This window comes from Aedes aegypti, chromosome 2 (genome assembly GCF_002204515.2).
Source record: "Aedes aegypti strain LVP_AGWG chromosome 2, AaegL5.0 Primary Assembly, whole genome shotgun sequence".
NCBI lineage: Eukaryota > Metazoa > Arthropoda > Insecta > Diptera > Culicidae > Aedes > Aedes aegypti.
In genome coordinates, this window is record NC_035108.1 from 137,587,264 (window position 1) to 137,614,135 (window position 26,872).

Consider the following 26,872-nt stretch of genomic DNA (forward strand, 5'->3'; position numbering starts at 1 on the left):
TAATAACTGAGAAAGAGCTCTCAGAACAAAAATAAGAGAATCTGGCTCTATCTCAATAGCGGCGTAATCCGAAGAAAAAGAAAAACCTATAGATGTAGCCAACGCGGATGTGCTGCTATGGCGTTCTCATAAATGCTTCAACTTCAGAAAATTGCCAACATCTGCTGATTCACGCCCGTCGCAAATTGTCGGGAGCTTCCTTTGGCAGCGCAAGTGAGAGATAAAACTCACCCGAAAATTTACGCCAAGAAACGCAATTATTCCGTTCCCGGGCAGGTAAGCATAGCTACAGTCACCGCCAAAATAAGGTGCCCAGAGAACGTTTTCTAAAAATGCTTGGAGAAAAACAATCAAAAATATGAAAGCCCTTGGCGATGATGGAATTTTTTGCATCCTCATCAAGAAACTTACAGAAAGAAGTTTATCGTTGTTGGTTGAAATATTTTACAAATGTTTTCAGTTGCATATTTTTCTGACTAATGGTAAAATGCTAAGGTTGTACCAATTTTAAAACCGGAAAAAAATCCTGCAGAAGCTTCTAGATATCGTCCAATCAGTTTGCTTTCCTTCATCAGTAAACTTTTTGTAAAGGTCGTTTTGAACGGAATGATGGTCCACATCTATAAAAAATCAATTTTTGCCTATGAACAGTTCGGATTCCACCATGGACCATTTGTTTGGCATTAAGGATTGATTGTAAAAAAACTTTAATTTTCAAACATACATTGTTAGAATAATCCAAAGTTATCTATCAAATGGTACACTTCTGGTTCATTTTTAGTACTTTAGGTCTGAAACACTTCCTGTAAGAGCTGGTGTTTCTCATGGCAGCATTTTGGGACCAATATTATACAATATTCTCACATCTGACTTATTTGACATACCTCAGGGATGTCTAAAATCTTTGTTTGCAGATGACACAGGCCTCTCCACCAAAAGACGAAGCCTGCGTGTTATCTGTAGTAGATTGCAAAAAAAGTTTGGATATTTTTTCTTCATACTTGCAAAAATAAAAGATTTCTCCTAATGCTTATAATATTCCCATATAAACCAAAAGATCTTCATTTGGAATCTTCAAATAGACACACGATTTGTGTCAATTTTTGAGATTTCGAGCAATTGGGCACTTTAATTGGGCCATAACTGTTTCATGCACGGAAAGGCAGTCCCTCCGTCCAATAAAAAACTGAAATTTACATTTTCAATTTTTACGTCTATTTTCCGAAAAAGGAGCGTAGCAGCACCACCAGGTGAAGGCTGACGGGATCCATTTTCCGTCTATAAGGGTGCTTCATGTTGCCTAGTAAGGGATCTCGGGCGCGGTATATCGACCGAGCCAATACGCGGAAAAACTTTATCTCCTTGTAGGAAGAAATGTTTCAACCACATTCGCCCACCTACCCGCTTCTGCAACGATTTGGCGGTCGGTGTGTGCAATCGAGGGAAAGCAGACGGAAAGAAATAATATTTTTATTACCCTTCGCATGAATTCCCCTTCTGAGGTGAACGCGTCATACCTTTGCATCGGCTGTATCTTGTGGAAATGTTTGTAACAACCATTTTGAGATTGGAGCAAATCCGAGTTTAATGGAAGCTTGATACTTTTGTCGCTGTGACAGTAGCTTTATATTGAAAGTTACGCAATATTTGACAAAAAAATAAATTTGCGAAAACCAACTTTAATTTGATCGAGTTTTCATTGTCATCTCAGCGTTTCTAGCTATGTATAAAAATTGAGCATCTCCATGTCATTGACACTAAAAGATTTGATACAAAAGTAAGTATCATGAAAAGTGATTTGGATTATACTTCCACCACAATCTGGTAATATGACACCTTTCAGACGTTCGCTCCAGCTTCGCGAGCGTTGGGTGATTCTTTCCACACACTGTAGGGCAAAGTGGTTCAAAATGTACTTATGAGATATAATTGCCAAGTTAACATTTTATGGACATTACTTACTCCACCAGCAGCATTTTTTTATCAAAAATATTTGAATCACGATATATTCTTGTTTTACGAAGTGTTTGCACCATTTTCAAAAAAATAATATGCTTCTTTAAGAATTAGTGTTCCATTTGATAATTTTTTATTTTGATCCGGAGATATTTAGAAATTGCTCGAACGACCGACGCGTAGCCATAACCCAAGTAAATATTTCAATATACAGATTTATTTCTTATGTACGGCTATTGACGAATTCCATCTAGAATGAGTCGAAAAAAAATAAAAATCGTGCTCGAAAGTCTTCGATTTGGATTAAATTTTGCACATGTTTTTGGTATGGAAGAATAAGTGTTTTCCATAGAAAAATTGATCATTTTGACTCAAGTGTAACTTTTGAAAATGGCCTATAAATTTTTGCATGCAACTTATTTGAAAAATTCTAACTCCGAAACTGTTGATTTTAGAGAAAAATGTTCTATGAAGAAGTTGTAGTAAACCATTTGGACTATAAGAAAAAAAATACTCTGAAAAAATATTTTATGTATTTTTATAAAAAATTCAAAAAAAAAACTTAAATTTTAAATTACACAAAAACCCCATTTTTTTATTTTTCTAATTTTCACCATAGAATCTTGATAGTAAACAGATGTTTGGGACAAAGTTTCATGATGGAGAAATTTTTAGTAAAAAACTTTTAGTCGATTTTCAAAATATTGATTTTTGGTCAAAATAAATACGTTTTGATGATACAGTAAGCATCTTGAAATGATTCTAAGCCATAATGATTATATAAATAATTTCTCTAGAAGTAGCCAATTTCAAATTATATAAATTTTAATACAAAAAATTTTGTTTAAATATTAAAATAGGCCATTTCATAAGTTATTCGCGTTTCTCCATTATTAATAAAAGATTTTCGAGATTGAAGACCATATTTCTTTCCACTTACTTATTTTCCTCGATGGAGAATCGCGAATAACTAATGGAAATGACCTAATTTTATATTTAAATAATATTTTTTGCATTAAACTCGATATATTTGAAAATGGCTACTTCTAGAGAAATTATTTAGATAATCATCATGGCTTAGAATCAGTTCAAGATGCTTACTGTATCATCAGAACGTATTTATTTTGACAAAAAATAAAAATTTTGAAAATCGACTAAAAGTTGTTCTTAGAAAAACTTTTTTATTAAAAATTTTAAATCCATCATGAAACTTTGTCCCAAACATCTGTTTACGATCAAAATTCTATGGTGAAAATTTAAAAATATTAAAAATGGGGTTCTTATGTAATTTAAAATTTAAGTTTAATTTTTGAATTTTTTATGAAAATACATCGCACACATCGCAATCGGAGAGCCCTATGACTGTTGCTATTCACTCCCTCGTTTGGTATGTAGAGAGAGAGCGTTCAAGAGCAGCAACTCTCACATACTACAACGATATCGAGTCATTCGGGTGATTTATGTTTTGCATAAAATTGATAATAACTTTCATATTTCCTTGAACAACTTGATTCATAGCTACTGGATAATCTAACACCCCTTTGATTGCGAACATAGCACAGAAAATGGAAAATATTCGCCTCTGTTTCTTGATCAGAATGAGAATGTATCAGCGAATGTTAAAAGTGTTGACACACAGTGATCGGCGTCAAGCAGTGGGTGGTGTGTGTCTTTTTTTTCCTTTTGTGGCTCGTTACCTTCCACGAGCGATGAATGTCATGCGTGTTATATGAATGCAGGAGGATAAATTGGATGACATTATGGCTCGTGTGTCAATGATCGTTAAATCTTCCAAAGCCTGATGATGTACGTGGCATAAACTATTTTGTTCTTATCACCGTGTGTTGGTACTGTCTCGCAATCTCTCACGGGCAACTTGAAAACAGGGCACATAGTAAAAATCAAACGTTCTATGGCATGCATAGGCTCAAAGCCCATATTTTTTTTATATACTGAAAACAAAATGGTGGCTGAAGAAATTTTATACAGATTATATCTGAAAAACAAATGACAAAACACACACTGTCTAAAATAATAAAGATTATATAACATGAGACCACGTAGATTTGAGTTTGTTATGTAAATTTGTTTAATATGTCACGTAACCTTACAGCCTTTACTGGTTTACATGACATATCACTGAAATTTACATGACATGTCTTTGAAGTTCACATTATACATCATGAAAATATTTATGACATGTCGTCATAAATACATTTAGTCGGATTGACATTTGGTCAACACTCTTTAGAACATTTATAACCAGTGCTGGGAATGGTAATAGTAGTAGCAGTGTTGAACAGACTCATTTCCCCGAAATTCGAATTGTGAAGCAATGAACTGTTATAACTGTGCGTTGTATTCCTGAGATGAAGGGGGAGGTGGTTGGGCTTGAGTGTTGCACATGGGATCCGACAGTTTCGATCTCGGTGGGCCGCAATTCAAGTTTCGGTCAAATGATTCGCACTCACTCACTCACTCATTTCATTTCACCGAAACTTGAATTGTGGCTCTCTGGGATCAAAATTGATGGATTTTGTGTGCAGTACTCAAGCTTAACCATCTGCTTTTCTATCTTAGGAGGATAGAGCATGGTTGTAGTAGTTCGTGGCTTCGTAGTTCGGAAAATGTTATTTTCGGGGAAATGAGTCTGAACAACACTGAGTAGTAGGCTTGAATTTCGCGAAAATCACGTGGCTTTCCCAGTACAGTAGTTCAAAAACGTGAATCTCATCAAGTAGCCTATGTTGGGTGAATGAATTTTCCAAATCGTGAGTGTCATTGAAGGCTCTAAATGCGGGAAATAGAACATTTTTCTACAGTAATTTTGGGTTGCCCTTAGCAACGGATGTTTTGCGATTTTCAAGGCTCTTTGCCTACAGCAGCGCTAGGCGTGAGTTTCACTGGCTTCGCTGACTGCGATTGGCTTTGTTTGGCTACTGTAGAATGAACTTCAGATTTTTTCCCAACCCTGTTTATAACACGTTTGGTCGAACGGGAATTCGGTCAAAATCTTATTTTGATATGGTTCATTGAAATACCATTTCATAAAAAAGACATATGACCGTAATGCACAATGGAATGCATGTTTTGAATAACATTACTTTTGATCAAATATTTATTTTAATTTTGTTTAATCAACTAGCGGGAATGTGCTTCTGAAGTTTAAAATCCTTGATTACTTTTTCATATCGACGTAAGTAACTTTCATATGGTTTAAAAAAAAATATTTAGAAGAATCACAATCTGTCTTCTAAAACTGTATTGAAATTAATATCCATTTTAACATTTTTTTTTCGTGTATATCGCTTAAATTTTGCATACAATCAGTTCGCCATTAAAAACTAGGTAGTTTCTATTATTACCCACGAAAAATATGACAAAATGATGATGTCCCACGCGTTGATTAAAGTTTATGCTCTTCAAAAAGCTTTTCAAGGACAAATTTAACATATATTCCGCATGTAATACAAACAACGTCATTGTACAGGTTAACTCTCGAAAATAGTTTCAAAAACTTTGTAAAATTGTCGTAGGTCACCGTGAAAATCACTCGAAACAGCAAAAACATGTAGCGTTTTCACGATTTTCCTGAGGAAAACACATAAAAATTTGTATCGAGAAGCATGTTTATCCACTTTCTAAAATCTAGGGTGGAGAAAGCATTCTAAAACATACCGTACATCCAAAACGAGGGTGGCGTGTTTTGCTCACTATGGGCAAATTCCCTCCAGTTCCCCTACCCAAATATTTGTATTTGTCATACCCCAATGTTTTCATGCGTTCTTTCTCTTGTATAACGTGGTTATTTTGGTTTAGCGACAATTTCTCCTTTCTTTCTTTTTTTTTCTTTTCTACTTTCGACGTTTTGTCCTTTCGACGATTTGGCATTCGAAGTTTGGCTTTCTAAGTTTTGTCACCCAACCTGTTATTTCTGTGTAAAAAATGATTGAGATTAAGTTTGCATTTTGAACCATGTTCCCCTACATCGCAAGGCGAAAAACATAACACACACTTTCATACCGCATCATTCGCTTGTTCGCTGCGACGTCGTCGGTTTGTCCTAACTCCATCATCTTACGCCAGACGGACGAACGGGGATTGCATCGTTTGTCGATAAAATCATATTTTGTTACGAAATTGAAAAGCGATAAAGTGAAACAATGATGGCATTGGTTTACCTGCGTTTAACGCCTATACCAGCAACTATTAAATGTTTCACGATGAAATAAAATTCGATTGTACCAAGTTTTTACACTGCTCTGTACACCATTACATTTCCGGCACTCCCTGTTTGCTGTCACCATAAAACCGTGATTTGTGTAAGCAAATTGCATTCAATTGTGTTTTATCACAATAGTATTCGGAGAGATATTATGCCTTTTAATAACGCGTATACCTTTCTTGAATTGCGAGTAAAAAATCCAATACCGACACGATACTCCAGGTATCCTGACATCCTGTCGCAGAAATTGATGAAGGCATAAAATAAACCGCCCTTCAATTGATTGACAAATAAATTGAACCCGATCGACGACGATGACGAGCCCTACGGCTTCGCGGACTCGGACTGTGTATGCAGTTGGCTGACGTGGCATCGAAAATATAGTAGAATAAAATGAAATTTTTATGACGGACGATAAAAAAAAAATCAATTGTTCAATCAAATATTGATACACGTTGTATGACATAGTGACAGGATATTGCAATCTGTAACGTCGGTTCGTAAGGATTCAGGAGTTGTGGTCCATGATCCGGTTGACCTGAAATGGGAACGAATCCAATTCCTGAGAATGGAAAAGTCGTTGGTCTAGAAATGAAATAGCCCAGAGCCTAAAATCACGCTAACAAAGCAAAAAATATATTTCAATTTCAATATTCGTTTCAAATCAGCTGATTCGGAAGCAATTAGACAGTTCTTCTATGGAAATTACAGTCTCGTGTTTGCACCGGTCCCCCACCGATGTAAACAAACGCAAACACGGACTTTGTAAACAAATTGTAAACAAACTGTGCAAGATAAACCAAAACCTTAAAGTTATGGTATAAAGTAAGCTGTCATCATGTTATCCGCCTTGCATTCAGCGAAATTACCAACTACGCTACAAGTGGAAAAATCTTACACTTTATCAAAACCAGAGCGTTAATGATTAACGGGTCGCAATGATTGATTAAGTGATTAATGATAACATTCAATTTTATCATGATTAATGATTATGATTATTGATTAAAATTTCTTAAGTCATGATTAATGATTGTGATTGATTTTTAAGCCAGAGTATGATTAATGATTATGATTAATGATTAAACTCAGCAAGATTAGTGATTATGGTTAATGATTATGATTAACCCTTACATCAAAGACAAATTAAAGACCTCCATGTCCCTAGCAGTTGCCCAAAATTTTATGGCTCATAGGGTAATCTAGAATGCCGTGAAAAGTGTACTGCGATCTGTCAAACTTGGGTATCTTTTGCACTACCGAGGGACGAAATGCAGTACTAGAAGTGGTACCCAATCTGAGCCCGAGTGTGACGGACCTGCTTACATGCTTAATGCCAAATTTGATCAAAATTTTCAATTTCAAAACAATAGTTTTTTTTTAATTATCATTTATCGTATTTATATTGTGAACGTCGCGACTCATTGTGAGCTTACACTATACAAATCTCATCCAACAAGTCGTTGACGAGTAGTGTGTGATTATTGAGATGAAATCGTGGTTCTCTCGTGGTGTATGGATAGCTCACGCTATCTAGTGATCAGGGAGTCGTGAGTTCGATTCTCACCGAGAAGGCGTGTAATTTTATAGCAAATTTCACATCATTTTTTTACATTTAATCCATATGCGAAGTATATGTTATGTTGTTTTTCAAAATTATGTTTTTCAGTCGTCTTCTAACGAATTTCCGTAAATATCAGGATTGCACTTTGTCTTTGCGGGTATCAATTCGTAAATTACGATAGTTCCGAATTCATGTTGAGAGCTATTTGATTCAGTTTTTTTAATCATAAGTGTACCGATAAATTTTAAAGAGTGTGATGCATTCGTTGCATACTTAAAGGTTTTTTGGGCATCTCATGTCATTTAATTATTGTTTTTATGATTAATCTTTGATCAATCATAAATCATTCAATATCGAATGTTTAAACACCCGAAAGTATGCACTAAACCAGGCCTGCCCAACCTTTTTGAACCGCGGGCCACATTTCAACAATAATATTACGCGGCGGGCCAAAACATTTCGATTTTTTTTAACAAAATTCTTTTGGGAGAAACGAGATAATTATTTTTAAGCATCATACGAAGGATTTAGTAAGAATTTCACTTAGTATTCTATAATAATCTTGCAAATGAATGTTCAAAATTATGTCAATATTAAGTTCAAAAATCGCTGAAAACCTTCAACTTAATTTTGTATTAGAATCATGTTAAAGATGTTTTAAGAATTTTACTCAGAATTTTGTGAAAATTCCTCCCATCATTATTTAAAAAGCATGCCTAGGCTTGTGAAGGAATTCAGCGTGACATTTGGAAAAAATCAAACAAAGGTTATACCCTCAAAATTTCCATTCTAATTCCTGTTATGGAATCTGCGAAATATTTGACAGATTTGTAAATGAATCCTGTTGAGCGTTAGATCAGAAATCCACACAGGATTATGAGGAAACACTGCCCAGCATTTTGTAAAAAAAAATATTCTAAGGATTCTGAAAAATTCTGTTAATGTTTTGGTAAGAATTTCGACTATGTTTTCTGTAATTCATTGTTCAAAACTTCGCAAGAATCAATCCTTAGTGGTGATATTAAGCTTGGTTGAAGTTCAGTCTCCCCTATTGAAAAAAGTCATAGTGTTGTTTGAATTTTTATTGAATTTTTGTTATTATTAAAAATTATGTTTTTTTCATGATGAACCTCAAATTGATTCTCACAAGCTAGGTTTATGCGGAGAATAATTTTAATGCTTTTTAACCTCAAAGGAAAGTACTAACAAATTTTCAAGTATTAATAATAACTAATCAATCACGAGTTGAAAAAGTTGCAACAATGGTGCCCCTTGTGTATGTCATGACAATTTTTCTTGAGATTGTTACCAATCGGCAAAAGTTGGAACAAACGATTGTGGGAGCGCTAGGTTTAAATATTGATTATTTTTCGATTGTTTCGATGACATGACGATTTACTGAGCATTAGCAAAATATGACATTGCATCATTTAAAGTATCAAAGATTTAAAGACTAATTGAATCATCATTTTGGCTGAAATATTAGAGTAAAATTGAATCGGAACTTTTAATAATGATCCTTGTTATATTCTTACTTCAAATAAGCAGTCTGCGGGCCAGGTATGAGAAGAGTCTTCAAACTCTTCGCGGGCCGCACAAAATGATGTCGCGGGCCGTACGTTGGGCAGCCCTGCACTAAATGACTTGAAGTATGCAACCAGTGGGTTATATACTAACACTAGATAATGATGAATATTACTCATGATTAACAAACAATCCTATATAAAAATCATTTGAACTTCGTTATGACAAATTCATCACAGTTTTTCAATCACAAATCGTGATTAATTTCTCTGATTCAAGAGCCAGCATCCTAGAGGTAGTGGTCAATATATCGGCTCTGTGAAGCGTAGCATGCGACAAATCGAACTTCATGAATTATTAAGCTTTAAGCGGAAGTTTCAGGCGTTAATGATAAACTTGAATATATGCCGGGTTGTTGTCACTTTTGAATCACCCCCGGCAAATTTAGCTTCGTGCGAGCTGTCATTGTTTAAATTAAAATATTTACGGATTGAAATCTTTTTCGATATACTTGATATACTTAGAAAATGTGATCTTTCGAACAGGCAACGAAACACTACAAATATTTCATCACTAAACAACCCAATTCTTTGAGAAATATTGGTCGAAATCAGTTTGCACATTTGCTAAGAACTTTCTAACGAGATCTTTATGAAAAACTGGAAATAAAATTTTTCAAACAATGTTTTAAGGCTAAGTAGCCCGTCATTCGTATTGGCAACAATGATTACTTTTCAGCGTGCATTTCAAAGTGATAAAACTCAATCTTGATAGTTTATATTGACTTGAAAAAGTATCACTGTACGCGTCAACATGCATAAAGTATGCTGATACTTTTTCATCTGTGTCAGTGCCAAACCAACTGATTTTCTTTGATTCGAAATCGTGAGATGGATTAGCAACAATCTTCAACGACGCGTACAAATTTCAATGACGGCCTACTTTGCCTTAAAGAAATTTTCCCCCTTCCTTGATTTGAATAAATATTTTTTAGTAAAAACGGTTTGCGATTAATAATATTGCTGTAACGAAGTTCAAAAGATTTTATATCAGATTTATTGCTAATCGAGGGAAAAATTATATCATCATTATATAATGTATAACTTGTTTGTTGCATACTTTAAGGCGTTTAGAGCAAAGTATGCAAGCTTTTGAATGATTAATTATTAGCTTTTGAATGATTAATCAATGATTATTAATTAAAGTAATAATTAAATGGCATCTTCCTAAGCCACCGTCCACATATCACGTAATGCTCGACGGGAGAGGGGTAAGGCTCATACGGTGCGACTCAAACAAAATTTTGAAAATTGTCATACAAAGAGCATTTTCCTTGAACTCAATTTTTGGGGCTACGTAATGAATGGATGCTACTTACACGCCTTGACGTGTGTAACAAATGAGCCATAAACATGAAAATGAATGGCTTTACTTATTATTGAAGAAAACTGCTACATTCAGTGGATTTGCAGGCGATGTTAGATTGCAAACATCAAACGTGAACAAAAACAGCGAGGAAGTATTGACGGAAATACCACCTACTAGGGGAAAAGGACTAATTTTTAATTTGAAAATGTTGTGCCAATTTTCGGATTATCATACAAAGTACACAGCAATCTTATGAACGGCCAAAAACTAGTGCTAGGTCGAAATATTGTGATCTGCCCCTATAAACAGCATCTCACAACCATCCAACCACGTCTTCGGATTCGGATCATATACAACTAAGAAATGCATCGTCTTACATGAAGGAAATAATAAAGGGTCTTCGGATACAAAGCAAAGCCATGCTGTACTTGATAGGATTACGACGTTCCTTGGGCATAAACTCTCATTGTTCATGCCACAAGATATAAGAAATGCAAAATTTATTTATACATTAGAAGGCAATGTTAAAAAATATGTTAAATTTTGTTCAATGATTGATTGATGATTGATTAAATGTTTGACTTATGATTAAGATTATGATTACTGAATAAAATTAACGATCTTTATGAATATGATTAATGATTAATGATTAAAACAAAAAATTGCAATGATTATGATTAGTGATTAATGATTAACTTTTGATTTTTTGTGATTAATGATTAACATTTTTGATTAATCATAATCATTAATCATTAATCATGATTAAATTTATGATTAATCATTAACGCTCTGATCAAAACATAGCCATCACTGAATGTGATACGCAAAGTTTAACATAAACGAAGTATTGTTTAACAAACCAATGATACGTACCTCACTTTTGCCTTTTGATACGCAATTTCGGATGTCCGAGCTAGAAGGATCCAATACAATGGCGTCTCTCTGAAAAGTGAAAAAGAAAAAAAAAACAATCAAATTAGAATATGGATGATATGCTCTTAAATAGTATGTGAAGGTAATAGACTTAATAACACTTGTTACAATAGAAAAAAATGTTTCTCTTGTGAAAAGGTGGTTGAATTCGTATTTCTTCAACTCGAATGTCTAATGACACATACAAACAGATGCAACAATTCAGAGATCATCTTTGTATTAACATATGCAAAAGCATTACTCGTAAAATTATATGAAATTCAAAACGGTACATTGTTTGCAATATCTTAGAGGTTCTTGTGAACTTTCTATTGAATAAGTTCAACTTAATACAAAAATTGTGGGATAAATTCCAACTCAATCGATGCACTAGAAGCCAGCATCCAAACCTCCAAACTTGTCACATCAATCCGAAGCGTCCACATTTCTGTCTCGGAAAGGGAGCAAAAGTAAAAATCCTGACCACGTGCAATGTCAACCGCAACTTTGCACGTTCTGCGTTCGACACATTGGTTTTCATAAAAATTCAATTAGTGAGCTATGTTGTCGTGTTGTATCGAAACCGAATTCGATATAAATTGCGAACGACGCCGTCCTACACAGCAGCAGTTCGTTTCAAGAGCAGAGCAGTGCATTTGAGAAGTTGATCTGCAACGCTGATGTCATCTGTTTTCAGGAAAAAGACAATTTGAAAAATGTAACTTTTCCACTATCAAGGCAAGGATGCGCTAGGAAGCGGAACAACCTTCTTCGTACGAGATAGGTCAATCCAAAATGACCTCGCTTATATTGTGGTGTGTAGTAGGGTGTTTCAAATGATAATACATTTTGAAAATCCCATCTCCTTTCAATATTTATGATAAATATAAAGTTTTGTTAAATTTTCAGCTATTTAGGTAAGCTGAGAAATTCTATGAAAAAAAAACTTCAAAATGTGAATGATTGAATGATACTTTCAATGTCATTTTCACATCAATGAATTGGCTCTTAATTTGAAAGAATACTGTTTTCGTCATTAAGATTGTAAAAAGCAATGAAAAATAGGGTGTTCCAAACCCTTTTTTATCTAAACTAACTTAGTGGACAGCCGATCGAACCAATAGATTCAGCTGTAAAATATGGACTTTCTTCGCCGTAAATCGATGCAATCGTCACCATCGTCGTTCTTCGCAGTTCACCCAATATTTGCACGGCTCGTTGATAATTCAAGTGATTTGATGACAGGGCGGTGTAATTATCACTGATCTCCGGTTGGTACTATTTGCTTTCGAATCAAAACCAATTAATTTGCTAATTAGCACAGTCGGTCGCGAAATTCGCGAGATTGCGTATTTACTTGAGTCTCGAGAGCTAGCTTAGGAAGCTGTTAGAAATCGAATACTATGTTGTTTGCCTGAGGGTTTGTTTTGGGGTGTGGGCGTCAAGATGATGGTTAAGGTTTGCCTATTTACTTCCTTGCCATTTTCTTCCCCGGCCTAAGTTTGATTTCAAGTTCGCTAATCAACCAGCACGGCTCTGGCAAACCGGTAATTAATTGGTACTACCGCTCGGTTGATTCGGGCTGCGATGATGGCTGTACTTGTGTGTACTGTCGTAGATACTGTTTGAGATAGTTCACCGCCATTTCTGAATTCAGCGAAGTTGATAACGATTGATGAAATTGATTTGTTTACCCGCAGCTAACTCTATTTCACTTATGTTCCTAATGATTGTGAATAAGATAATTTAAAGTACTTGTAATCTTCTTGGCATTACGTCCTCACTGGGACATTGACTAATTCTCTGCTTAGTGTTCAATGAGCACTTCCACAATTACCGTGTGGGACCGAAATCCGTACACTTGACTGAATTTTCATTATTTTAATATTAAAATGAATAAATATACAGTTTAAAAATCACACATCTTATTACAATATGTTAAAAGTTGTCGTTCATGCTAATTTGGTACAAATGGGCTATGATTTGAAAATTGTAAAAATCAAAATGTGACCGCTCATCATTGTGATGATTGATTTGTGTGCCTTCTTAGTGATTTTCTAAGAAGAGTGAGAATAGTTTCCAACATATTGATAGTCAAATTTGCACTTTTTCTGAACCAACTGTTGATAATAATGACTTTTTATAGTGAGTATTTGTAATTCCGCAGGAGTAAATGCTATTTTTGAACAGTACAATAACTGTTTGGGAAGATTATTGTGCTGTACGGATTTTGATTCATAATTCCAAATTGAATCTTCATCCGTACAGTGCAAAACCTTAACATATTTCATCACATTTTAGCCAATAAATATGATAGTATAAAGCTGAAATATAACGTTGATGGTTTAAGGAAAAGCGTTGAAGCAGTGTACAATGGTCAATATTTCCCGAAAGCTGCAAATGCTTTAGGTATTTTGAAAATCACCGACAGAGATGCGGTAATACTTACAGGGAATAGGCAAAATTTTGCCTAAAGTCAAATGCTTATAACTTTATGAACAATTGATGAAATTGAATGCATCCAGTAGCAGTCGGCGGAAAATTTGGTCTAGTTTTAGAAACTTACTTGGCCATGCAAATTGGCCTTCGGACATCGGAGGTGTTCCGAATATTCCGAGATCATGTCCAAATGTAATTTTTTTTTCTATCGCTTGTATTTTTGTGCGATGTGAAGTGGTCTAGAGGTTTACAATTTTTCTTGAAAGTAGAACTAATTGTAAGTTGAATGCCGGTGCACGCATTGAGATTCGTAAGAAATCTTCAGATATATGACCATTTCCGTAAAACTGGTTCCGGAAAATATGGTCAGTCATGTTGGTATTTCCAATCATGTAAACATTATCCGGAGCTGTATCCAAGTGGGCATCTAACTTTAAAATTATGCTTTCGGCAGCACCATTAGAAATACGTACGACTATATAGTAGGTTCCAGGTGCACTGAAGGAAGTGGCCAATTAGGAGTATGTCTGTAACCATATCAATATGGGTGTCAAACTGTCACTGTATAGCAGGTTACAATTACCGCGGGAGATGTGGTCATTAGAGTGATGCAAATTTTGAAATGTTGACTCCCCTATGCTTAAACGATTTAAATTATGGTAAATAGCATCCTCCCAAAGTTTGAAATGATTCGGAAGAAATTTGACTGTGCACAAGCCATTTGAAGTTAATATGGAGATTACTATGGAAAACGCCAACTTTTTGTGTTCACGCCTCTATCTCTTCGACATAATATTTTATGGAAAAGTGAACAACCTCTGCTCATGTGAAATCCTTTCAGCTACAACTTTGCTGAAGACCACAAATTGATAGGACTTAAGGATAAATTGGTATTCCTAATTATTTTGCATGCTTAACCAACTGCTCGGCAGGCAACAGTGCACAGTGCTTCGAACGTATGGCACTTGGGGACAAAAGTCATATCGGGAAGTTTTATGCGGTTTTGCCGTACGATGTTGAGGAGGATCTCGTTATATACAAAAAAAAACTCATTATTGGCATAAATGACACATATTACATCAGTAATGGCATTAGTGGCTTATACGTCAAATTTTACATTTGACACCATAAAACAGTGCTCGCTTGGAAGAAATGTTCAAAATAAAAATGCATGAAAAAGTACTTGAGTCGTACGCATGAACGATGTATGTGACATACGTAACCATAAAAGTGTCTCAATAACCAACTTTTTATAAAAATATTGGAGAACGGATTATTCCAATGAATAAAATGAAATCCAATGAAAAATGTTGAATAAAGTTTCTTTTTATTAGCAACACAATTCATTTACGAGCTATTAATCATCCGAGAACTGAATTATTGCTATAAAAGAAAATTGAAATGTCGTTTGACCAGAGGGTTTTATTTTCTTTTATTTCTATCATTTTCAACGAAACGTCGCAATGGTTCCAGTCAGCAAACTTTCATCCGATTTTTCTGCTTCCGAAAATGTTTGTTTGTACATGCAGTGTCCTGAACTTCCATCGAAGCCCCACTTGCAAACCAGTTTTACAGCAGTAGAAGCTTCCAACCAGATATCCTTCATGATACTGAATGCAGTACAATTCATGAGCTGTTGTAGATCGACTGTAGCAGCTCTTTTCTGATGCAGAAATCGGTTTTGGAAATATTTTTTGTTTCTCTTTGGCAAGGAAGCAAGTTCGGATGTAATTCGTTCAAAGTGGTTCGAAAAAAATTGTACTTTCGTTCCGACAGATCTAAATCAATGTTCAAAGCTAATGCCTGTGCTGCAGTCATGACCTGTACTTGATCCCCAGTCGAAGAATTTGATAAATTGTCAGCGAATGCGAGCACTTCGTTGATAAGATCTGCCACACGACCCTTTTTAGTTTTTCTTGAACATTCATTGAACGGTTTGTGAGGCCCGATGCCAGCTTTTGCACCCGAGCTGGAAATATCTGCATCGTCAGTTTCCTGATTGCGTGGGAGCTGAACTGGTTTTGCTAACCAGTCGGAGTTTTGCTTCACGAAAATTTTGTGTGATCTTCCACATTTAGCCCACTTTTGGTTTATTTTGCAACAATAAAATTTGCAAAACGTCTTTAGTTCGTTCTCAGATATCTTGGAAAAAGAATCAGTGCCATAACAACTATACATGAAATTCAGAACATGATTTTTCCGATTGGGTGGAGCGGCAGAAAACTACTGCTCGAAACATTCTTTATTGATGGTTGTGGCAGCATATCCTAAAAATCATAAGATGACATACAATTGGCAAATATATGCAGCTGGAATCACTTCCAGAATTTGAAAAATACTTCAAATCTTATTTTTAAGTGGATTTCAGAAAGGTACTTTGAGGTACTTTTTTGTATGGGCAAAAAGAAGATAAGTGTTTTAATTTTCTTCTGTATTAAAAAGCATGTAGCTCAGAAGCATCTTTTTCAACAATTGTTAACATATATCACAGAAAACTGAATGGAATGACTCCTACTTACTTGTTTCAATGCGGTCCATAACGATTTTCATTTTGAAAATATAATAAGGTTGGGAATGAAGCGATTTGTAGAGGGACTGGATTGACACGAAAACAATTGATAATATAGAACGATGAAACAACTTGTCAACACGTGGTGTTTTGGTTTGTTTTGAAAATTGCACGAACTTTCTAATATCTGTACTACACGCTCAAAACATATGTTAACATCATGGCCTACTTGATTCGGTCGAATATGAAAGTTGATATAAATATTGAACTTTGTTACCCAAATTGATATGATTTCGTACATGTGTAAAATTGGCCACTTCCATCGGGGTGCCTCGAATCTACTATACAGTGGTCAAGGCGGCCGGTGGTTCTGGAATTGCTTTCAAAAGCATCACTTTGGAAAATCCAAATATTTGATACCCACATTGAAGTAACTCCGGACATGTTTTGATTTGGCCACATCCCCCGGAATCTACTATAGAGTGGTCATGGCAGTCGGTGGTTCTGGAAATGAATCCGGAATTATCACTTTCAAAAATCTTGAAGTCTGATGCCCATGTTGATATGGTTCCAAATATGTTCCTAATTGACCACTTCCCCAGGGCATCTGGAACCTACTATAGAGTGGAAGCATCATTTTGAAGTTTGATGCTCACTTGGAATAAAAACACTAAGATAAAATTGATATCTTTAGCACTGGTGTACGGATTTTAATTCAACCTTATTAGAGTGTATGGATTTCGATCCAAGACAGGTGATTTTAATTCCTGTTTTTAAAGGTTTTTACTCGACTTCAGGCTCATTTTAGGATTGATTATGTCTTAAAAGATGTGAAAGTCATAGAAAAAGTGTGATCAATGGTCTTTTACAAAACCAAATATTTTTAACAGAGGTTTTCATTTGGCTTAATGCTTAGGTGTACGGATTTCGGTCCCACACGGTATTACCATAGAGTTTTCTTTGCCAAAGTTGCCATTTTCACTTTCATATATTATATGGCATGTAGGATGATACTCTATGCCAAGGTTAATTCTATTATGAAAAGATCATGGACCGACCGAGTTTCGAACCCAAACTCTTTCAGCATGACATTGCTTTGTAGCCGCGGGCTCTTAGCACTCGTACTCGTGATACATGTATCAAATATCCACAGAGAGAATAGAAAATTTCAACAAAATGTGTCGGAGTGCACCTCTTTTTATGACATTGGCGACATTGCCTTCTAATTTCAATATTAAAAATAGCCTAAATAAAGTAGGTTTATTGTTTAGGGGTAATGATCGAATGCCACGTCGAAAGGAACAAAACGGCCAAAGCAGTGAATTTCCAACATCGGATAAGATTTATTCTTTCTACATCTTGTTCAGCTAATATTACATTGCTAAACACGTTTTTGTCTCAAGCACCAAATCACCGCTATTTACTCAATTAATGATTGCTGAATCCTTTGTCGTTTTCATAAATATCATACACAGAAAGAAAAATCCATGTAAATTTCAGCGTAAAATCATACACATGAGCGGAATGCCAGATTTGTCGCAAATTTACACGTTACATCGTGTAAAATTACAATAACATCATGTAAGTTTCCGCTACACATCGTGTAATCTAGCATGGACTCTAACAGATCACGCGACAATTCGCTTAAATTTACATGACTTTGATGTAATTTTATACGATGTGTCATGTAAATTTGTGACAAATCTGGCATTCCGCTCATGTGTATGATTTTACGCTGAAATTTACATGGATTTTTCTTTCTGTGTAGTTTTCAAGATATTTGACTATTTCAGTTAACTTGCATGGATGTTTGTCGGCCTGTATGGCAAATTATTTGCCTCATTGTCTCAAGTGCCTATAGCTAATCAATGAACGTTCTGAAAATTGCATAAGATTAGATTCAGCAACCCAAAATTTACTAAAGACACATTATTTGATTCTCTGGATACGAAAAAAAGTCATTTGCGTTACGCTGTAATATTTATTCATTCGAAAGCGAATCTTGCCAGAAATATTAGTTTCCTTACAATTTTCTCCTTTCGACGTTTTGTCCCCCAAGCTATAACTAGCGCAATCTATTATGATATAATTGAAGATAGTACTGGAAGATTTACTAAAACCTTGAATGACTTTGACGAATAACACTGCGAAACAAGTTTAGTCTCAAGCACCAAAATACCACTATTTAATTAATTTTGGGTCGCATATCTATTTCCGTTTTCAAAACAATCTTGTTACCTCTGGTTGTTGAGATATTGTTTGTGGAAAATGCACTAATTATCTATTACAGTCAACATGCATCCAAGTTTACCAAGTTTCTTGGAAGAATGATTCTCTTCCGAAGGAATAAATAATTCATTATGCGCCAAACTTTATTCATAGCATATTCAATCGATCCCAATGTGAACAAAAGAAGTTTGACAAACAAAGTTGAAAATTCACCGCTTTCGACGTTTTGTCTATCAACGAAGTCTGTAATGTTTTGGTTACTGCACACTTAAATTATTTTATCGAAATCCGTAAATTTCACCGTAATTGCAACAGCTGAACAGTTCGGTAAAATAAAACAACATAATTCCGTCGAAATTCAACGGATACCGGTAAAATTTTACCGACAAATTTAAAAATTTACCGTACTTCATTAATTTATTTCACCGAACTTTTCAGCTGATAATATTACGGTGAAATACACGGTTTCCTGTAAAATAATTTAAGTGTGTAGAAAACTACTTTTTGATGATTTAAAAATGGCCAGAAAAAAAAATTGTCAGAAGCAATAGACCATACCAAATGAAACGACGAATTTCATACGGAGGCTGCAAGCATGTCGGCAGTCCAACTATGTCATGTCATGCAAAAGTTTGCATTCTATTTTGCATGCTCATGGGATAGAAATACAAAAAAAAAGATTTATATTTCCTATAAACTATGTATTTTAGACAGTTTTGACGACCTGTAGCAAAACAAATCGGATATGCTAAAACATTTCTGAGGGCGGCAATGTATTCAGTAGTTCCAAATTTTCTGGAGACATATGTTTAATTTTATCCTTGAAACGCAAAAAGGTTATTTTAGTTCCGTTTATGACTCAACTGGAACAATAACAGGAGAAATCTTTGAATAGAAATTGCCGTAGCGATTCCTGGATGAACTTCTGTAAATATTTCTTGTAAAATCCTTGTTGAACTTTTTAAAGAATACTGGTACTCTCCAAAAAAAATATTAAAGAATTGTTATACAAAACACTAAGGGCCGATTTCTTCACCTTCACTTAAGCCGTAAACAACGTTTACCCATATGTTTAACTAGGTTTAAGGCCTATGCGATGGCGAAGAAATCGCTTATAAGACAATCACTGGAATGATTACAGTAAAATTTGTTAGTAGAATTGCTGGTAGAGTTCTTGGAGGGTTTGCCAGAAAAAATGTAGGGCACAAAAATGCTTGCGAAAAATTTCTATAACGATAACAAACTTTTGAAAATAATTCAGTGGGAAGTCTTGAGAATTACTCCGGAATATTTGCTGGAGTTACGATGAGGAATCACTAGAACAATACGTTTGTCTGATACATCGTTTTTCGTCCTGGTGCATTTTTGATGTCAAAATTCAACCTATCTGTAACTTGTAAACCAATAGTTTTCAAATTTTTGGAGAGACTGTAGTTATATTCATTTTATTTGAATTTTGAGATTTCGTTAATGGTATTATTCTACTAGAAATTTGTCCTGTGATACCTTCAGGAATAATGATCTAGAAACATCTTTTTCACAATTTCAAGTTCCTACATCAAGTTAAACATTAAAATCTATTTCAAACTAAACATCAAACATTTCTAGCATAACTCCGAGCGTAATAGAAAAGCATTCCCCGTGGATTTAAATTTGAAACAGTTCAAATATTTGTGCCCATTAATTATTGCGTCCCTTCGCATTCATGGGCACATTGTGCAGAAAATATTCCATCCATTTCGTCACGCACACACACCCTTTATACAGCCCTAGTGATAGAAACGCATCACGCACCCACTCGCAGTCATTATCGTCGACATCATTGCCGGGATCGACGTCGTTTATCTGGCTCAGCGACTAAGGTTTTTTTTTTGATATTATTTTAATTTCTTTTCACAAAGAATTTATATTAATTGCACTGCTGTTCTGGGCTTTGAAGCCAGCAAATGAAGCAACCCACCATCGGAACCATCGTAAAGAGCCATATGAGCAAAATATGAATGGCGTACAATGTAGTTTTATCCTTTCCCCGCCGACACTGATAAAAAATAGTAGGTGAAAATTTCTCACAAGAATGGATAATGATTCTAACTGACAAAGGTACATTTAATCAAATGGACTATCAAAATACATAGAAACGGCTTATAAATTTGAAAAAAAAAGTGTTTTCGTAATAACCTGGAATCCAATCTGGAACCTTGCGATCGATATGCTTTTCAGAATCAATCCATCCTTCATAAGATAAAATGTACTAAATTCTAAAGTCCATTTTACTGAGTGTAAGAGAAATACTGGGTTTTTAAATTATTCTCAGAACTTCAACAGATTCTTTCGAAATCTTCCATCAGTGCATCCAACAAGCCGACAGCCAGCGATAAATGGAACAGAACAGATCTTGATTAAAAATAGCGCACACAAAAATAATTGAATCCACTTGAAGTCCCAAGAGAGATGAACATCCGTTAGAGCCTCCCCTGCGAATGAAATCGACAACCAACGCCGTGTGGCATTGGTGGTGGTGTGGTGAGGGTGAGGTGACGTAAAGGCGGGGCAATCAAGCTTGCAGTCAGCGACATCCAGCCTCGAAAAGAAAGGCCGCCGCACCGAGGCACAGTGGGACGACAGTCTTAAAAGACGATCAGAAGTTCTCAGAAGCATTTTTGCCCATAGATAATGTCCTTTGCTGAACAAATCAGTTTTTGTCAATTTTCATGCTCACTGTGCACTCGGGATGCTATTCCCAAAAAATGTTCCAAAGACACCTTATGAGCTAAAATGCCTTCGAAGAGATTCTGACCGTCTATTCATCCCACTGTGTCACAGTGTCAGGAATGCGGAATGGTTCGAAGCGATTCGGAATGGGTAAATTAAATAGTGTGTACAAACACATCATTTCCATCAGAACGGGGCCTTCTCTCTCTGTTTCATTCGACTCGAGAGCTCGAATCGTAAAGCAGCACAGACAGGATCAGAAATTTTATGTAGCGAACTTGATTCCAGCGAATATGGGTCGGATAATTGCGTATGAGCTCCAAGTTCGACTACTGGGGTGGAAGGAAGGATGGCAACAAGGAAGGGAGTTTAATCTTTGAAAACTCGGTGTGTGCCCACAGAAGTTTATCTTCCGACTGACAGGGGGAAAATTATGGGTTGTATGATCTGCAGTGTAAATAAGGTTCTGATGCGATTCCTGAGGGATTGCTAGTATTAGCGCTAGTGTGTGCGCGGATGAAGTTTGTTTGGGAGGGGATTGATTTTTACTTCGAATTAGATTTAAAGCTTCAATCAGGTTTGATTGCGTGGAACTTTGTGTGTCAATAAAACAAATGTTATGACGGAAAGATTTTCACAAAAGTTTGAGTTTGTCAATTATTTATTTGATTTTTTTTTTCAGTCAGAGGGCACATGTCTGCACGAAAAAATAAACCGTTATCGTATCCACGAGCAGCAGTCATAAACTAACTTGTAATAATGCAAATTGACGAAAATCGTGTATTAAAACTGGAAGTTCTTTCGTTACGATGATACTCCATAAATAATCAGCTAAAAAGGTCTAATTTAAAAAAAAAACTTGGCAAAGAAAAACAAAAATGTCCATAACGAAAAGATCCTAAATCGACCGGGAATCGAACCCAGACACCTTCAGCATGGCTTTGCTTTGTAGCCGCTCACTCTGATCACTCGGCTAATGAAGGCCCTAAAATATCTAGTAAACTTTAAAATATATATTTTTTTGAATTCTAGAATGTTACTTCTCTGTTAGTGGCGTCCAATACGGGAATAAATATTGTGCTATTCAGCAGCAACTGAAGAAGGTAACTACGAGGCAAAGGGGTTGAACTAGGTCAATAGCACAATCTACAAGAAGAACCTGCTTAGATTGCCCATTTCGTTTTCTCACATTTTTGTCGACGTACTTCCAAAACTCCCTCTGCAAACTTCCCCCACGACGAAGGACACTCAAATCCAATTCCAGTTCATCGCATTTCGATACGATCTAACCCATTTTGACTGTTCAACACTATCCAATTATGCTCTTGCAAATGTCCCAGCCAATCCTATCAGCAGACTGGCATCCATCAAAGGGAATCACCAAGTATTACATCTTGATGACTGTGTTAATCCAACATGATTACCCCAAGAATCGCAAGCACCCTTCAAAACACGGCGAAAATCAAGCGTGACATTCGCCTTTTACGAAGCGTGCAGGAACCAACTGTTTTAAAACGAATTGCATGTTCCGTTCGTCTGTATTCATCCTGGAAGACGCCGGCAACCCTCCTTCTGGTGGTCCTTCCTAGATCCCATTCACATCATATTAACCGGCTATCTGTTTGATCATGTAACATGTTTTTCCTCAAGTGTGCGGCGGCGACGAGACTTTTGCCTTTCTCATTCCCACTCTGCCAAGGGTGGGCTGGAAGGCCTCCGCCTTAAAGAGGGAAACATCAAATGTCTCGGAAGATTCTGCCGCTTCAGGGTAGCGTCGCACGTAGGAGTAAGTTGACAAAAATCTTGGTTTTAATCCGAATATTATTATTTTGAGTGGAAACGGCGGAAATATAGTTCTCTGAAGACCAGGGATTGAATTCCGAGAGAAGTGAGAGTGTTTCTCACTTATCGCACACTGTAACAATCGCAACACATCATAAGAGTCTGTTTATCATCTTATGCTACAGCTCTAATTAGATCGGGAGGATTACAGTGTATGATAAAATCCCTCAAACCAAGCTCCAAACCTGGGGAGCAGTATTGCTATAGGACGTTCGAGAATTGTTTTCCATGTCAGTAAAATAAAACCCTAGGCTCCCAATGGTAAATATGCGAGAAAACGGGTTTTTATCATCGCTCTATCTTTCTCTTTGGGGATCTCGTTCATCGCTCTTGTTTGTCAACTATGTTACAACATGCGAAACATTGCCGATCATGGACCGATACAGATGTGATATTTTCTTTATTAAAACGTTTATTAAGTAGGCTGACGGCACAGGCATAACGGAGCTGAATTCATTTTGATTTGTTTAACAAATTCATAATGCTTCTTAAAAAACTTTGTTAGTTTTGCGGGATCTGGCGTTCTTCGCTTGCTTTGATCGTGCTTCAAAATAAAATGAAGGCAAGTTCTGCAATGCCCGCTGAAGACTATATCACCGCCGTTCCCCTCCTGATTTTTTGTTTTAATTTTTCTTAACTTTCAAAAATTGTTGAAAAAGTTGTCAACGAAAACTAATAATTCAGAAGTAAAAGGTAGGTTGAATTCGTACATTTATTCCTTACCACTCAATGAACAAGTTTACTAAAGACATTAAAAATATTTGGCGCACAGTATTTCTGCTACATCATGTTTTGTCTTGGTACATATTTGTTTAGTGAATCAAATTGTCATCAAAACAGATGAAAATAAAAAAAACAAAGCAAGCTCGCTCACAACCGTTTGTCCAAACTTTTGCGGATGGGGATACAATCAAAATCAAAATTGTCATGACAATCACAGGGCGCAATATTATTGCAGCTTTTTAAACTCGCGATTCATCAGTTATTTTAGACAAAAAACCAAAACAAATTTGTTTGTATATTCTGTTCGATGTTTAGCAACACGGAGAAATTTCTCAAAAATTGCTATGTGAAGCCCAGAAAATTGCTATGCACGTGGTGATCGATCATTGTCATATTCTGTTCAAGTGATGATGAACTGGTGTTGTGGAATGAATTTGTTGCAACAAGAATAGGAGATGACAATGTCTTTGCTGCTTGCTTGATTCACTGGTTTTCACTTCTTCTTCTTTCTGGCGTTACGTCCCAATTGGGACAAAGCCTGCTTCTCAGATTAGTGTTCTTATGAGCACTTCCACAGTTGTTAACTGAGAGCTTTCTTTGCCGCTTGACCATTTTTGCATGTGTATATAGTGTGGCAGGTACGAAGATGCTTTTATGCCCTGGGAATCGAGAAAAATTCCTTTACGAAAAGATCCTCGCCCAGCGGGATTCGAACCCACGACCCTCAGCATGGTCATGCTGAATAGCTGCGCGTTTACCGCTACGGCTATCTGGGCCCACACTGGTTTTCACACAGTTTGAAAATAATCATTTGAGATATAACTCTCTGAAGTTGACCATTTTGTATAGAAAAACGGCTTTATTGCATATTGACTTGAAATGTACATTAGAACGTAAAATAAAAATCACCCAAATAAGACAGTATTTCTAACCTCCTAAGATGACACTCCTGATACAAAAAATAATCACAGTCAGCTTAGAATCAGAGTAAGAGTTAGTTAGTGGCAATTATTAAAAAACAGTTATTTGTCGATAATGTTTTTGTTTATATTCTCCCAGAGATAAACTTCGTAAAGGTTAACATAGTATATGATGACACAATACAAAGAATGATTTAAAAAAAGAAGGAACAGAGATGCTTGAATGAAAGTTAAAGAGCATTGACAATGTCTTTGTTTCAAGAAATTTTAAGTATTCTGGATTTTTTACAAAATATTCGTGATTTTTTTTATATTTTATGCGTGTGTATTAAGACTGCAGTTACATTAAAATTCTAATGGACTGGAATTAAATTACTCATAGGACCTTTAAAAACCATGTTGAATTTTATAACAACGTTTTTGTATCTCTGGAATGGCGTTCAATAGAATGCACATAGATTTTCATTTCAGTTCCTTTTTTGTAACTCATTAGACCCCCTTAACCAATGAAGGGGTTTGGTTGATTGAAAATGTTGAGCATGAGCATTGATGACCGTACGTTTCATAGTTACAACTCCGTGATTAACCAGAATAATCAAAGTTGCACTAAGAACCAACATACGGAGCTTGGAAGTAGCTTACCATCTTCAGAATACAATTTAGAGAATCCAAAACATTATAAAATCAATAACGGCGCCGGCCACATCATTACGGTCATCTGGAAAGGGAAAGAATGTTAGTGTGTATACCCCTACACAATCAGATTTCACCATGGTAAGCGATGCGATTCATGTAACCTCAAAAAATAATCCATTTAGATAGATGAAAACTGAACATAAAATATATCGACACCTCTGATGACGAACTATTGAAAATATGAACCAAGATAGTACTATACACCAGATTGTAAAGAAAACATCGGTACGTCTTGTGTCGAACCATTCAAAGTTGTTTTTGTTATTAAAAAGTAAAAGCTGATGTAGTTTTAAGGGTGTCCGGCTATTTGGCGGAATGCCATTTGGCCGAATGCTGTTTGGCCGAATACCGTTTGGCCAAACGCCATTTGGCCGAATGCCATATGGCCAAACGCCATTTGGCCGAATGCCATATTGCCGAAAGGGACATTTGGCCGAATACCGTTTGTCTGAATCACGATCAAAAAAATCAAATTGCTACAACGCTGATGAGTAGGATTCATAAGTGTGACCCAATAACTGATAAGCTAATTACTTGTTGATTTTTATGATGTGACGGGACGTCATGTTTGTCCCTATATAAGAGCTCCAAGAGAATGATAAAATCGACCCGTTAATTCAAAACGAAGTTGTAAACTTCGCACATCGCGTCAAGACTCTGAGGTGATGGTTGGTTTGCCTCTAGATTACCAGCGATGTAATAAGGTTTCAAGTGTTATTGAAGATTTCATCAGAAATTTTTCCTCCTTTTGAACGTAGGCTATTCTTTCGAGTTAAACTGGTTTAATTACTATCGGCAATAGTCTAGCTTATATTTTAATTGTGAATTTTCTTCTTCTTCTCCTTGGCATTAACGTCCTCACTGGGACAGAGCCTGCTTCTCAGCTTAGTGTCCTTATGAGCACTTCCACAATTCTTAACTGAGTGCTTTCTTTGCCTTAGTTGCCATTTTCGCATTCGTATGTCGTGTGGCAGGTACGATTATACACTATGCCCAGGGAAATCAAAGAAATATCCATTGCGAAAAGATCCTGGACCAACCGGGATTCGAACCCTTTAGACACCTTAAGCATGGCTTGTGAATTTTACCTTCTTTAAGGTGAAAATTCATTGAACACGTAAACATAATGTTGTCACCCACTCGAGCCACCCGTTAAAGCACCCTCTCGAGTTATCCAACAAGGCGGAGCACAATGTTTTGTGCGTCAGGCAAAAATAAATCATCATGTTCCATGTACACCTCCACCCACAGAATTA

The 26,872-nt window shown here is 35.9% G+C and overlaps 1 protein-coding gene across 3 annotated transcripts in view; it reads right to left on the reverse strand.

The window, feature by feature from the left end:
* LOC5567324 (semaphorin-2A) overlaps positions 1-26,872 on the reverse strand; it is a 418,406-nt gene that overhangs the window by 101,143 nt on the left and 290,391 nt on the right. For all 3 annotated transcript variants that reach the window (XM_021842536.1, XM_021842537.1, XM_021842535.1), the window contains exon 5: positions 11,508-11,576. In XM_021842536.1, the coding sequence (XP_021698228.1) occupies positions 11,508-11,576 (69 nt within the window). The remainder of the gene's footprint in view (positions 1-11,507; positions 11,577-26,872) is intronic.